We start from the raw sequence: 13,884 nt of genomic DNA on the forward strand, positions 1-13,884 counted from the left end.
TTTGGGGTGGTACGCCTTGTTTATTCGGGGATTATATTACAACTTATTTCGCTTTCCAATTATGGTCAGAGGGACTAACGCACCAGGATTTAATTAAATCGTACGGCACCGCTTGCAGGTTTAAAATCATATATTATCATATAATATTGGAGAGTTATCAGGGTGCACATATTTTTACAAGAGAATTGCTCGGCAAGGAATTTTTTTTAAATGTGATGAATGAGCCATTTGTTAAGAATTAGTCTTAATATTGCAAGGAACGTGACATAAATATTCTTTTGGATATCTGTTTAAAATTTTATTGTAGTATAAAATAAATATTTAAAATAAACAAATTTATTTAAAAAAAAAACATCTTCAATGAAATGATTGCTTTTAATATATAAAATATAAAGTAAATTACCACTTCATCGTGGCCTAATTTGTGACTGATATTATTATTAATAAAAAAAGTTTTAGCATTAGCATTACATGCCAACTTCTGTGATAAAAATTTTTAAAACGTGTGGTTTACATGAACACTCAGAGAATTATAATCAATCTATTTAATTCTAACTAAGAATAAAAATTGTATAACAGTTTTAAAGAAATAAAGATTATGTTGAACATTTTTAAAATATGTGGTCTCTATGGACACCCACCTAAACATTAGAAAAGTCATGGTGACTAAATAAATTTAATCAGAAAATTGTCTACAATCATTTCAATATTATAATTTTTCTTACAATATTTTTTACTCAATATTAATTTATATTCCACCAGATGAGATTAATGAATACGAAAATATTTAATTTAAGGGTCAACATGTGTATAAACAATGAAGTCATAAAAAGACAATATTTTATATATATATATATATATATATATATATATATATATATACGAGGGATTTCTGATAAATACCAGATATTGACAAGAAAATTGTACGTTTATATAAAATTTATATTATTATTCACCATAATTACCTACTACTTGTTCGTTTCAGCAATGACCACATCTTTAGAACAAAAATTTTTTCCAATAACCTAATTTTCATAATTGAAAATAGTGATAACATTCAAACAACTTGGACGATTTTCCTTGAAAATGCTTGCATGTTTGAATTTTGGTGTATATTACAGTTTAACAGTATTGTTGTAAAAGGTTAAATTTACGAAAAATGTTGCTTTTTTCAGCATAACAAACTCACATCTGGTCTAGGCTAGTTACTCACGGAACAATCGTCGTACAAGTAAATAAATAAAATATTAGCACAAATTTTAATTAACTAGTTAGTAGATTGTGTGTTATGTGAAATTTATTTGTAGAGTAAAGTTTGTAACAAACGTTACTTTACAAAAGCTATTCAAAGTTTCCTTTATCGACCTGCAAGCAAACTTGGGCCCGTCTTATTCAATTTCGTCGCACTAGTTCCAACTTTTCAACGGAGACGCAGATTATAGGCAGCCGATATTTTATGCTTCTGTACAGAATACTTCGGTTGAAACAACAAAAAACAGATAAAAATTGTTTGGGTAGTACAAAAGTAAGTTTTGTTACAAACATCTTTTTTCTCGTTTTCTGTTGGACTTATTAAATTTTAAGTGCGTTTCATGCCCTCAACATTTAAACAAATTAAAATGTCTGATTCTGCATATCCTCTACTCAATACAGAAAAAAATCCCCCCAGTAAGTTTTTCTGGGGGTATTATGATTTTATCGTATCATAAACCGCACATTTCTAGTACAAACAAATCTCGCCGCAACAATGGGCACGTAATTAAACCGATCTGATGCATCTCAAGCGGTCAGCAGGGCAGAAAGATGTCCTTCCTCGATAGGCTGCACCTGTAATATCCCTGGCACGGAGTCCAGGAACGAAAACAGCTGCCCTATGTCAACTAGTCCCTATGAGTGGTGGTGCTACATGATCTGAAAGTGGCCGTCGAGATAAATTGCCCGCTCATTTTTGTGTCTTTCATTCTTGCTTGTTATATTTAGTTATTTATTGGGGATAGATATAATTATATTTTTTACTTATGTTGTAATTTAACATATATTTTACAGAATAATTATATTTCCATTAGGGAACTTAATTCAAAAATGTGTATTAAGCTGCTGACGTCACAATTGCCCATATTCTTATTAGAACGTATATCTTTCTATGAAAAATGATAGATATAAAATACTATATTAACTTGAGAATATTTATATAGGTAATATAAATTAATTATCTAATTTAACACACACACATTCTAGTTTACTTTCTTAAAACGTTTAAAAGTAATAAGACTTTTTTTGTTTTAAATCAAGCTAGGTTCACGAAGAAACATGTTTTAACATGCATTAGTATATACAAATTTGTTAAAGATTAATTATAAATTAATTTTATTACCCATAGAGTTACGACAATTTTACGAATAAAGACACTTCACACACATTCAGTTATTTTATTTCGAAAAAAATACTTTGAATGACGGATTTTTATTGAAAATATATAAAATAATTTGATAATATACGGAATCATTCAATCACTTTCCCTTTTTCACAGTTATAAGTCTGGTAAATATAATTTATGAACGGTAATTTTCCTTTGCCACACGAAACACTTCAAGGAGTAATGAGCGCTTGTGACGTCATCAGAAACAGGACCTGCATCCGATCACGCGCTGTGTTAAAAAATAGTTTATATCTTAACATACTCAACGTTTCGCCATTTTATTTATGATAATTATAACTATTAGGAATATTTTTTAACATATTTGAATTTATTATTAGGTACACGAATAAAATATTCTATAGATGAATGTACACATAAATAAATTTATTGTTAAATATACCTTTATTATTTATCACATCCATCAAAAGTAGTATATATAAAGTTCATACTAAATTCAGTATATTAATTAGTTTAAGAAATTTATGAGCTTAATTCTTAATTAAACCATCGAATAAAATAAAAAATGTTTATTTGTGAGAACTGATGATTTTCTGTATAACTATTCACAGATTTGGAGAAATTCATTAAAAAATTAACTTATTCTACCACAGAGGAATTAATAAATAATATTTGTTATGAAAATACCTGGAAGCTGAAATCAATAGAGAATCTAATCAATTTTTCGCATTTTTTGACTATAAAAAATGTTATGCTAGGTCTTGGAAGTTTATAAACACTATAAAATTCAAATAGAAAAATATATTAGAAATTGTCAAAAATGTCCTTATAAAAAATAATTTATAATCTCCAGATTAGATTTAATACAGTTATTAATTAATAAATACTTGCATTAAAAATATTTAGTACTTATCTCTAAAATTTTGATTTTCAGAAAATATTCATTTTTGTAGTAAAATATAGAAACATGTATTATTAAATTTAATAAAGATAAAAAAGTTAATTTAAATAGGAAAAATAGTTAATAATTGTTATAAAATGTTTTTTCCAAAATTAATTCTAAAATTCCTTGTCTAATAAAAATTTACTAAATATAATGAGTAATATAAAAAATAAAACATTCAATTTACTTTGAAAAAATATAAATATGTCGTATATTTCTATAGATAAAAGAAAAATATGAAAATAGATCTCTACCTCTTTCATTGAAATCACCAGCATCCACATGGGCAATATAAATAGACTTTAATTCGTTTTGGATCCGTGACCAATATCAAAGCTGCTATCACCCTCGAAACTGCGCGCACCACCGCATCCCGAGTGGTCCTGCATTAATGCTCGTATTGTAGTGATTGGAGGCAAGTGGTCTGGGAAAGCGTCACGTGTCGGGGAAAGGCCGCACGTGCTGCAGACACCGCAAGGTGCCAACATCGGATGCGGACAAGTGCAAAATCGACGAAGACTGTGTCGAATCGTCACCCACGTCCTGACATATTGTCAAAATTATACAAAAGCGAAATAATGATATATATAATGTAATACTGATTATGTACTAATTGCGTCTACATCGCTTAATTTTTGGTTTGTTATTTTATTCAGTAACTATTTATTTTATAATATATATTATTAGTGATAACTTAATAATATAAATAAAAAATGGAAAAAAAATGAAATAAAATGAGGAAAAATCCAAAATGGTTATTAGATATAAAATAATATATTTTTAAAAGATTAACAACAAAAAACTCATTGCGTATCTGACACAGATCAATTAATAATATTTTTAGTCAAAAAAGTTAAAAAATAATAATAATAAAAGTACGTACGTTAATGACGAAATCTCTATACACACTTCGACACAAATTGGTTCCTAGACACCTTTAAAAAATGTTCTCCAAAAATGAGCTCTTGATTTTAATAGGAAGGTCTTCCTTATCTCAGTTTTAGTTTTAGTCTAATACACATTTAGCTATTAAAGATCCATCACATCAACAGCATTTCTTACGTTAATAAATTCTTTCCTGTTATTACTGGTTGATGCCTTATCCTAATAAAACAGATGCGGTATTAAAAAATTTTGCATACCTAAGTCCACTAGACAAACACAAGACCAAGTAGTTTTTGAAACTGAAGAATCGGCAATCCTCAGGATTTTCTTGTCGATATCTGGATTATCTCATTGGCTAGAGGCACGCGTCAGCTCCCCTGCCATTGAAACACTATTGTTATAGCACGACCTTAAAACGCATACACGAATGTTGGAACCAAATAGAAATATTCAATACAGGATATTCATTAAAAATTCATACAAAACTATTATAGCTTATTAAATTGTCAGTTTTAGGACATATTACCCTTCTACATTTGTTTAAAAATTAAGTTATATTCTATTTTAAAGAATAAAAACATAAAAAATGTATTTTATTAAGGTGTCAATAAAATCAGGTGTAGTACTTACTTCCTTATCTAGCTTTTCTGAGTAGCCACTGCTAAGTACTATACTAATAAGTTATAGTTTTGCCAAAGTATGTATGTTCATAGCATTAAGAAACTAATATGACAATTAATAAATTGACAGTTTCTGATACAAAAAGTTATAATTACAAATTTCTTTAAAATTTGATACACCTCTTAGGTTAAGTAAATAATAAATAATAGTTTTATTTTAATTTTTGTAATATTTGTCAATAATATTTTTTCATGTGGAACTTCACTTCAATTTTCACCTTTTTCTTTTCTTCACTTTAATAAATAATTCTTACAGTAACTAACAAATTTTCTTGTTCAATTATTTTATTTGTTTTATGTAGTAAGTCGGTACTAGAATTTAAGAAGAAATGCTAATTTAAAACATAAAGAAGATGCTTATTTGTGCTGTACATAATCATAATTTTTCAACAATTTGCGACTATACATTTATAATAAGGTTCTAATAATCGATTTTCAAATGATGAAAAACACAAGTATGATTCTTTTTTAATAAATTAGTAATTGAGTCCTTTAACAATAGATTTTAAATAACAAGTGCCAATTTAGTCAATAAAAATGTTTAAACCTAAATTATAACAATAGCAGGTACCACTTTTACTCTACATAACTTATAACTAAAATTTTTAATTGTAGCAAACCGGTATTCATCTAATTCGTCGATATCATCTTATAACGCTATCGGCCTTACACGTACAATAACAAAAGTATCATTATTGTAATTTGTTTCCACTTCCTAATATGTAAGCAACAACACTGGGAAGAAAAATAATAGTGACCCATTGTCTAGCCCGTTTGCTTGGCAGTTGCTTTTGTAATTCACCCCACATTAAATGTTCATTTAGTTACACTCTACACCACAATTCCATTCACCCATTGTAGTGTCAAAGGACCCCATATTAGTTATTGTGAATTTTAATATATGCCAGTTTACAAATTTGAAATGGGCATAACCATAAAAATCATTTTTTTTTAAATAGTTTAAAATTCAAAAATAGTTATAATTACAATTAAATAATTGTTCCGAAAAAGATTCAATATAATAGAAATATAATATTGTTTGTAAATTGTAATGACTTAAGTAACTCAATTTACCTATAAAATCTTTTAGTAAATACTTAATATGTAATGCTCAAATAAGCTTTAATTCAGATTGATCATCAACTCGAATCATCAATCACTGATGAAGATGTAATGTAACGACATACAGAATATTATACCCATTGCCCAAATGCAAAAATCCGAAAGACAAACATCACCACTAATCCTTGGAACACATGCAGCTTGCACCTACGTACCCCTGCAGTTTTAGAAATAAATCCTATTATGAATAGAAGAGGAATCAATCGAGCCTAAACCAGTTAGGGAATCAACTAGGTGGATGTAATGTAGAATTGATTAAAATTTGATAACTTGAATTTTCTAATTATAGATATGTCTATGCGTTTGACATAGTTTAATGTGCATTTTATCTTATTCTTTACCGTCCTGATTTTTTTAAACTCTGAGGAAATCTTTGAATGTCTTCGTTATCTACAAATATAATACCAAAAAGCTAAAATTTTCATTTATCAAAATTTAAAATACATATTTATCTTCTACAAATTTTATAAATTAAAGATTCATAAATATTATCAGTTTAAGAGGTATGCCAGTATACAGTAGTGAAAAAAATGTGAAATATTTTTAAAAATTACTCTGGGATCCGTCTTTTGGCTTGTAAAAAAGTATGGAATATTATTTCATTTACTCAAAGGTGTACTCAAATTCTTAACATTTTCGGTCTTCGGTTTCAACGTAGTTATACCTAAATACCTAACACATTTACTTTTCACTTCAATTTAGGGTAAGAATTTTGTGAAAGTGACCGAATACAATGTGACTTGGCAAAAACTGTTCCGAGAACTTTTTGTGCAAATTCCGCACTCAAGGTGATGTTGAAAATCGACGCAAACCAGGACGTCAAGAAAAAACCACTCCAAAGATAGACAAAATTATAAAAAGGCTCTCCCTTAAAAATCCTCGCAAAACATAGACAAACCAAGGAAGAAATTTCAGTATAATTTAATTTAAATGTTAGCAGCGGAATAGTGAGAAATTACCTTATTGATACGGGACTACGTGGCAGAGTTGCAGTTAAAAGGTCATTGCTATCAAAGAAAAAACAGAGATTCTCGTCTGGCATTTGTAAAATCCCGTTTGTCATGGACTCAGGAAAAATGGAACACAGTCCTTTGGAGTGACGAAAGTGAGTTTAATTTGTTTGGGTCGGAAGGCAGAACATTGATGAGACGTCCAATAGGGCAACGGTACCATTTTGGGGATGCTTTTCGCGATCCAAAATTCAAAAGGAGCGTAAAATAGATCGTTTTCAATGAAGAAAAACTGGAAAAAATCCATGTTCTCATTTGTCGAGGAAGAGATGCCACTTCGTTGGATATTTCTTTTATGTTATTGTGATATCAACCCAGGAGATTGCCTTAAAATTTCCTTGGCAATCTATCAAAGTAAAACATTTTAGTGTATATTAAAAAATTGTTTCTTTGGATAGATTTTTCATTTATTATCTCTTCCTATTGTATTAATTATAATTAATTAATTAATTAATAATTATTTACAATAAGCGTAACCATTACTATATTTTTTAAACTGTTTAACATTAAAAAAGTCCGTTTAAATTAATTATATTTAAGACATCTCGTTTTCTATTAAGTTTAGTAAGTTGCTTATATAACTATGTATCAAATTCTCTATAACAATTAAACCATTTATCAACCAATTAATTTTAAACTTCTCTTGAGTAAAGACAACATAGAACAAATGTGAACTATTGTTTATGAAATAATATAACGAAAAAAAGCATTTAACTAACACAAGTCATAGAGTTAAAGTAAGACTCTCACAAACTACCCTCACAACTAATTACTTCCACCGATTCCACCTAAGTAGCATACAGATAATATGCAACCCCGTATACATTTGAATAAGGCCCTAGCCAGAAAACCTAGAAAAATGACAAAAGCTAACTTTACACTTCACTATTGTGTGTATAAATAAATATTACTGTTAATAAATATATTCAGAAATTGTATGAACGATAATAATTATATTTATCAATTTTTCTGATATATACTAAATGTAAGTACTAAATTATAATACATTAACTTTTTTATTACACATTTCTGTAACAATAATAATTTGACTACTAATATAAATTGCACGAATGTGGAGTATATGTGTGAAAAAAATTTATTTTTAATATAATAACTTTTAAAGGTTTTTGCTTTTGTTTAAATTGTTGTGTATCTTTAACATCTATTAAATGTTGTTTTAGAAGGAGTATACACGTAAAAATTTGTGGCTCCTTGAGAATATCCAGCACAATAAATTGTACTCCCATAGTATTCAAGACGATTCAATTATACACACACACATTATTTTCGCGAAAACGTGTTTTCAAATTTGGGAAGAGATCATATTTCAATTCAAAATTAATTAGGATTACTGCAAAAACAGCAGATATGTATTGTTTCGGAATTAAAAGTGGAATGAATAATTTAAAATAAAAGGGGCAAAATAAGTTGTTTTGATGAGTCACTAAATGAATGAAAAAACATTTTATAAACAGTAATAACAAATTATAAATCTAAAAGAAAAAAAAAATAGAAATTATGGGATATGGATTCCTATTGAAATTTTAAAGAATTTTAATGATTTAAGGAATCTATTTAATGAAATGTCATTTATATCTATTTACCTCGAGATGTCGTCGTAAACGCGATATTTGGTTGATTATTTTTTTAAACATTTGTGGTTCTACACGTTGCAGTTTATTTTTTAGTTTATTTCCTCTTCTTAATGTTGTAAAACTTCTGTTGATTGTAGATTAAGTTGTATAAGGTAAGTTTTATATTTAATTAATATTATTATTAATTACATTTATATAAAACAATACAATGATTTGATTTTTATTGATTAGTTTTTATACATTATATGCTAATTATATTTATTTTGTTTTTATAAATAATTTAATGCTTGTCTTTTATATGTTCAATAAAACTAACTTTGAAATAATTTATTTTCTATTATTATTTTTAACAATTACTAATTGTATAGAAATATTAATAATTGATTGTTTATCTTTTTAGTTATTTGGAAAATAAACAAAAATTTCACAATTTCCACTCATTGTGTATTAAGATTTTTTTTTGAAATGTAATGTAATGAATGAAATTTTGCACTAAGATTATCTATAATTATTATAAAGAAACAAACTATCAAAGTTTAGTTTTTCATAACAGTTTTTAGTTAATTTTATAAGTTATAAATTGAAAAAAAAATACATAAAATTTGAATCCCTTTAATTAAAATCTCATAAAGAGCATCCTACTTTACCCAAAAACTTATTATTGGAAGTAATTTTTATTTTCAAATATACCCTATATATAATATTTCTTTTAATATATTGTAAATTTAAACAAAGTTACATAATTTAAACAAGCATCCTAAGAACTCGATTTACATCCCAACGCATATGGAGAGTTATTAAATGCATTCGTAAAGATTAATTTATATTATGCGCAAGTATACACTACCAGTGCGCATTATTTCTGAGTGTAGGGATTCCAACTACGGAGCAAACTTTTACTGTCTTTGTCGTGCATGATGTCTCCCTCAAGATTCAGTCGGGGACGACGTATTTCATACTGTATACATAATTTTTATTTAAATATATACTTAAAATAAGTTTATTTCAGTATCAATTTTAATAAGCATGGATGAGAACATTATTCCAACTTATTTTTTCGAACTGGAAAATGGAGATGATAATAGATGTCATGCGTTCACTAATAACATAAATGACGAAAGTCAAAACTTAGAAGAGGTAATTAAATTAAAACATCATTAAATTAATTAAATTAAAAAAAATGTTTTTAGATCAAGGAAGTGGTTGATTTCAAATGCGAAACCTGCATGAAATACATGCACCCTCCAATTATAACATGTGAAAGCGGCCACAGCTTCTGTGAAAAATGCTTGGATCAAGAATTAAATTGTCCTACCTGCGGAGCACCCAAAAAAGAAACTAGAAACTACACTGTGGAACGTTTGTGGGAGAACACGATTTTTTCTTGCGAAAATAAAAGTTACGGTTGCCGTGTGACGGGGACAGGACCAGAAGTTTCTCAACATCAGAAAGACTGTAATTATAAGCCGGAACCTTGCGTTTACAGTCAAATCGACGGTTGCGACTGGACTGGTAGCCCTTTTACGTTCGACGCACACATGAGAAAGATACATCCCGATACCTATCCGTCCAATATTGGTAAATTTAAAATTGGATCCTTACAATTTATGTCTAGCTCTGCTAGTGGATTATGTAAAAAATTTTACACTGATAAAGAACTTTTTTTCTTTCGCTATTTTATTACTATGGGACGTATTAAAGCTTGGATTGTTAAAATGACAAATTTCACAAAGAAAGATTTTATATATCGAATTACCATTTCTCATAAAGACAAACAAACCGAAGCTATTAAAATTGAATGTCCTATTTCATATACAAGCGACATCGGTTGTGTTGATACCTTGCCCCATGTTTGTTGGCTGACGAGGTATATTAAAGAATTCGGCAACGAAAATGGTGATGTCTTTTTAAGTTGTACAATAGAATCACAAACTCCTCAACAGCAATAAATGAAAATGACGAACTTCTATATATAAAAAATATAAAACTTGTTTAAGAATAATTGAAGCATGATATTTAAGTTTACACCTTTCTTTGAGGATTTATACACATTTATTGGAATTTTATCAATATCATTTTTTACATGTCATACAATATTTGTTGTATTTTTTTATACCCCTGATGTACTTTTAAACCATTTGAAATCAAATGCAATTGGTTTGCTTTTTGTTGTGTGACTACGTATTAACAAATCATGTGTCAATATTTATGTTAAAAAATAAATATGTATATTTTTATATGAGAATACAATACTTATAATTTCATTGATGAACTGTTTTATTGAAATATCTTAACCAACAAAATATATTAAAGAAAATTATTAAGTTGGGGAAAAATAGTATTTATAATTGTCCAATTTGCGTCAAATAATACCTCTCTCATAGATTTCCACAATCTTCTCTAAGTGTCAATTTCTAAGAAAGATTTGCAATACAAGAAAAAGTTGTTAATGGTTGGTGACAGATCCAGATTATATGGTGGATGCAGTGAAGTTCCTGGAGCTTCTGGCGAGCCACTATAGACGTGTGAGGTCTGACGTTGTCCTGATGGAACACAAAACCTCTTCTGTCAGCCAATACCCGTAGTTTCTGGTCAATCGTTAGCTTCCAGTTGTTGACAGTAGAGATCCGAATTTAGTATGGAAACAACTCGTAATAAATTTCCTTTTCAGTTCCACCAAATGCAGAATAAAACATTCCTGGTCGTTAGTCCTCCTTTGACCACCGTTGGAAATGTTTCACCGTACTTTGGACACGCTTCGTACAATATTGTCGTATGTGAAACATTTCTCATTCTCAGTCACCACCTATTTAAAAAATGTATCGATTTCATTTCGTTTGAACAAGACTCATCATGCTTCTTTATGAATTCAGTTTGTGCAATTGGTTTAAAACTGTTTTATGCTAGATCTTTAACTGCTGGACCACTAAAATACTTGTCGACTTTAATTATTTCTGTGATTTTATCGACATTTTCGACGATAGTCCTGCCTGACGGGGTGCATCTTCAAAAATCACCTGAACAAAATCGACAAAACCAAACTTTTTTTTCGTTATATAACGTTCAACTATTGAGAATCGCAGAGAACTCATTTAAAAAAATAATCTTATTTCTTTATTGGAGAGAAGGACATGCACCTATTCCACACATATGATAAGACATTTTATTGATACTGTGACGTCTTTCGGTCAATTTCTGATATATCTGTTTAAAAATTGTCACCGGTGTACCTTCATTCTAATAGATCTGATATCTTTTATAAACATTTTGCCTCCCAAACCCTGTGGGTCCTCTGCTACCTTTGGCCCTGCGGACGTTATTGGCACCACTTTGTCTCTCTTCGTTTGCAAATAACAGACAATTACGCTTACCTTCGATAACGATTCCAGCATAGTTTCTCAATATTAACAGTTTTACAAAGCGACAAAAGATAAATTTTAAGCTCTAGGGTGGTACATACCTGGGATGGAAATTATAGCAGTTATAAAAATGAGAAACAGTATCTACCTGTAAGATTATAATACTAATATAATAATATTATTATTTCATTAAAAACATTTTATAGACGCTAATTTAGATCATGTTTATAGTCTAAAATTTTAAAATACAAAGTTATTGCCTGAAAAGTACAAGTGTAATTTAATGTTTCAAAACATTTGTTTGCTTGACACCCATACTTTCAATTTCTTATTGTTTTAGTTACGTTTATCTCTGAACGGAACTAAAGGCTGTTCTGTTTTTATGATGTTTATTTCAGATATTCAATTGATTTTACATTTGTACATAACTTAGATACTGTGTAAATAATTAAGGTTCGGTTAAATTAATTTGTCAGTAACAGGTAAAATAGCAAGTTCCAAACCTATCCCAGTATTCTTGTCCAGTTAAATGTGTTTTGAAATAAAAACTTCATCGAAATAAAATTGTGGGCAAGAATTATAATAAGACTTGTTTATATTTTTTCCATTTAAGTCACTTTGTAACACCATACCACAATAATAATTATTGTGACAGTTAACGATGCCAAGAGTAAGAACCAAATAACATTTCAAACAATTTTTCATAATAATCAATTAAGATGAATAAGAATACATGGACTGTACACATGAATTAGATTATCATACTTATATAGCAATACTCTTCAACAAATTTGCGGACTTTACTGCCTCTGTCATGCATGATGTCCCTCTCAAAATTCTGTCGGATCAATCGCTTTCCAATTGGTATAAGGATAATTCTTACCTGAATGTAAGTGTCAAAAGTGATGGTTCTGTAATTGTAATGAATATTGCTGACATTAAATTAGGACTAATTTGATCATAAAGAAAAAGAACAATTTCAGGAAATGACAAGGCTTAAATTCAAGATGTATTAAACAAAAATTATTTTTGTTAGCATATGGTAACTATTTGTCTGTCTTGTTTGGTCAGCTATTAAGTTATTATTGAGAATATATCGTTGAGATAGTGCATGGAATATAAAGTTTGTATAGTAAAACTTAATTGAAAGTAAAATAAAAATTTGTACGAATTTAGCAACTTTGTCAATTAGAATTTCAAATAATACAATTTCATACACCTGGATGCACTAGCAGAGGCGTAACAGAGAGTATTTTATTGCTAAAAAATAAACAATTAATCTCTTCTGCTCCAATTGATATTTTGTGCAAATATGTGCTTAAGAAAATAATTTGTTAATATAATAAGAATATCAGAAAATTATAGCATAATCAAGTTTGAACAGAAAGTCCTACGTCTATGACTATAGGCAGCCTACTTCATTTCATCATCGTTTATGATTATCAATTTTGTCACAATTATTAATAACAATCATTAAGAGATCAATAAATATTATTAGCAATTATTTGCAGGAAGTGTCATCGATTTGTTTACAACCCATTCATTTTAAGAACATTTTCAGGCTGAGTTTCACACATTCAGTTTGTGTAGTTCAGAAATTTCTACCTGATATGAAAGAACAGAAGGGTCGATTTTAAGGTCGTCGGCATCCAGCTGTGACAAGTACTGCTGGCGTTGTAACAGATACGATTTTTGTACCTATAAAATATAGCATTATTTATTTATTTATTTTTGACTGTACATTATATTTTTAAAATGAGAATAATTTCCGGAAATAAACATAGAAATTTAAATATGTTAATCTCTTTCAATTTTAAACACAATATAAATAATTTTACCACTGAAATAACGCACACACTTAAGGAAAATAAAAAAATTGTATTGAGTAATAATGATAGTGAATAAACGCGTCT

The 13,884-nt window shown here is 28.5% G+C and overlaps 1 protein-coding gene across 1 annotated transcript; it reads left to right on the forward strand.

Annotated features, from left to right (window-relative positions):
- Positions 1-8,675: 8,675 nt before the first annotated feature.
- On the forward strand, positions 8,676-10,876 carry LOC109596486 (uncharacterized). The gene is made up of 3 exons (XM_020012040.2): positions 8,676-8,764; positions 9,622-9,749; positions 9,803-10,876. The coding sequence occupies exons 2-3, from the start codon at positions 9,639-9,641 to the stop codon at positions 10,559-10,561; spliced, it is 870 nt and encodes a 289-aa protein (XP_019867599.1). The 5' UTR covers positions 8,676-8,764; positions 9,622-9,638; the 3' UTR covers positions 10,562-10,876.
- The last annotated feature ends 3,008 nt before the right edge of the window (positions 10,877-13,884 follow it).

Source organism: Aethina tumida, chromosome 4 (assembly GCF_024364675.1).
Source record: "Aethina tumida isolate Nest 87 chromosome 4, icAetTumi1.1, whole genome shotgun sequence".
Classification (NCBI taxonomy): domain Eukaryota; kingdom Metazoa; phylum Arthropoda; class Insecta; order Coleoptera; family Nitidulidae; genus Aethina; species Aethina tumida.

What these genes read in the sequence shown, in the direction of transcription:
- LOC109596486 (XM_020012040.2), top strand. Translation starts at nt 9,639, where the DNA reads ATGGATGAGAACATTATTCCAACTTATTTTTTCGAACTGGAAAATGGA. An exon ending in AAAGTCAAAACTTAGAAGAG is followed by an intron (nt 9,750 to 9,802) that starts GTAATTAAATTA and finishes AAATGTTTTTAG; the next exon opens with ATCAAGGAAGTGGTTGATTT.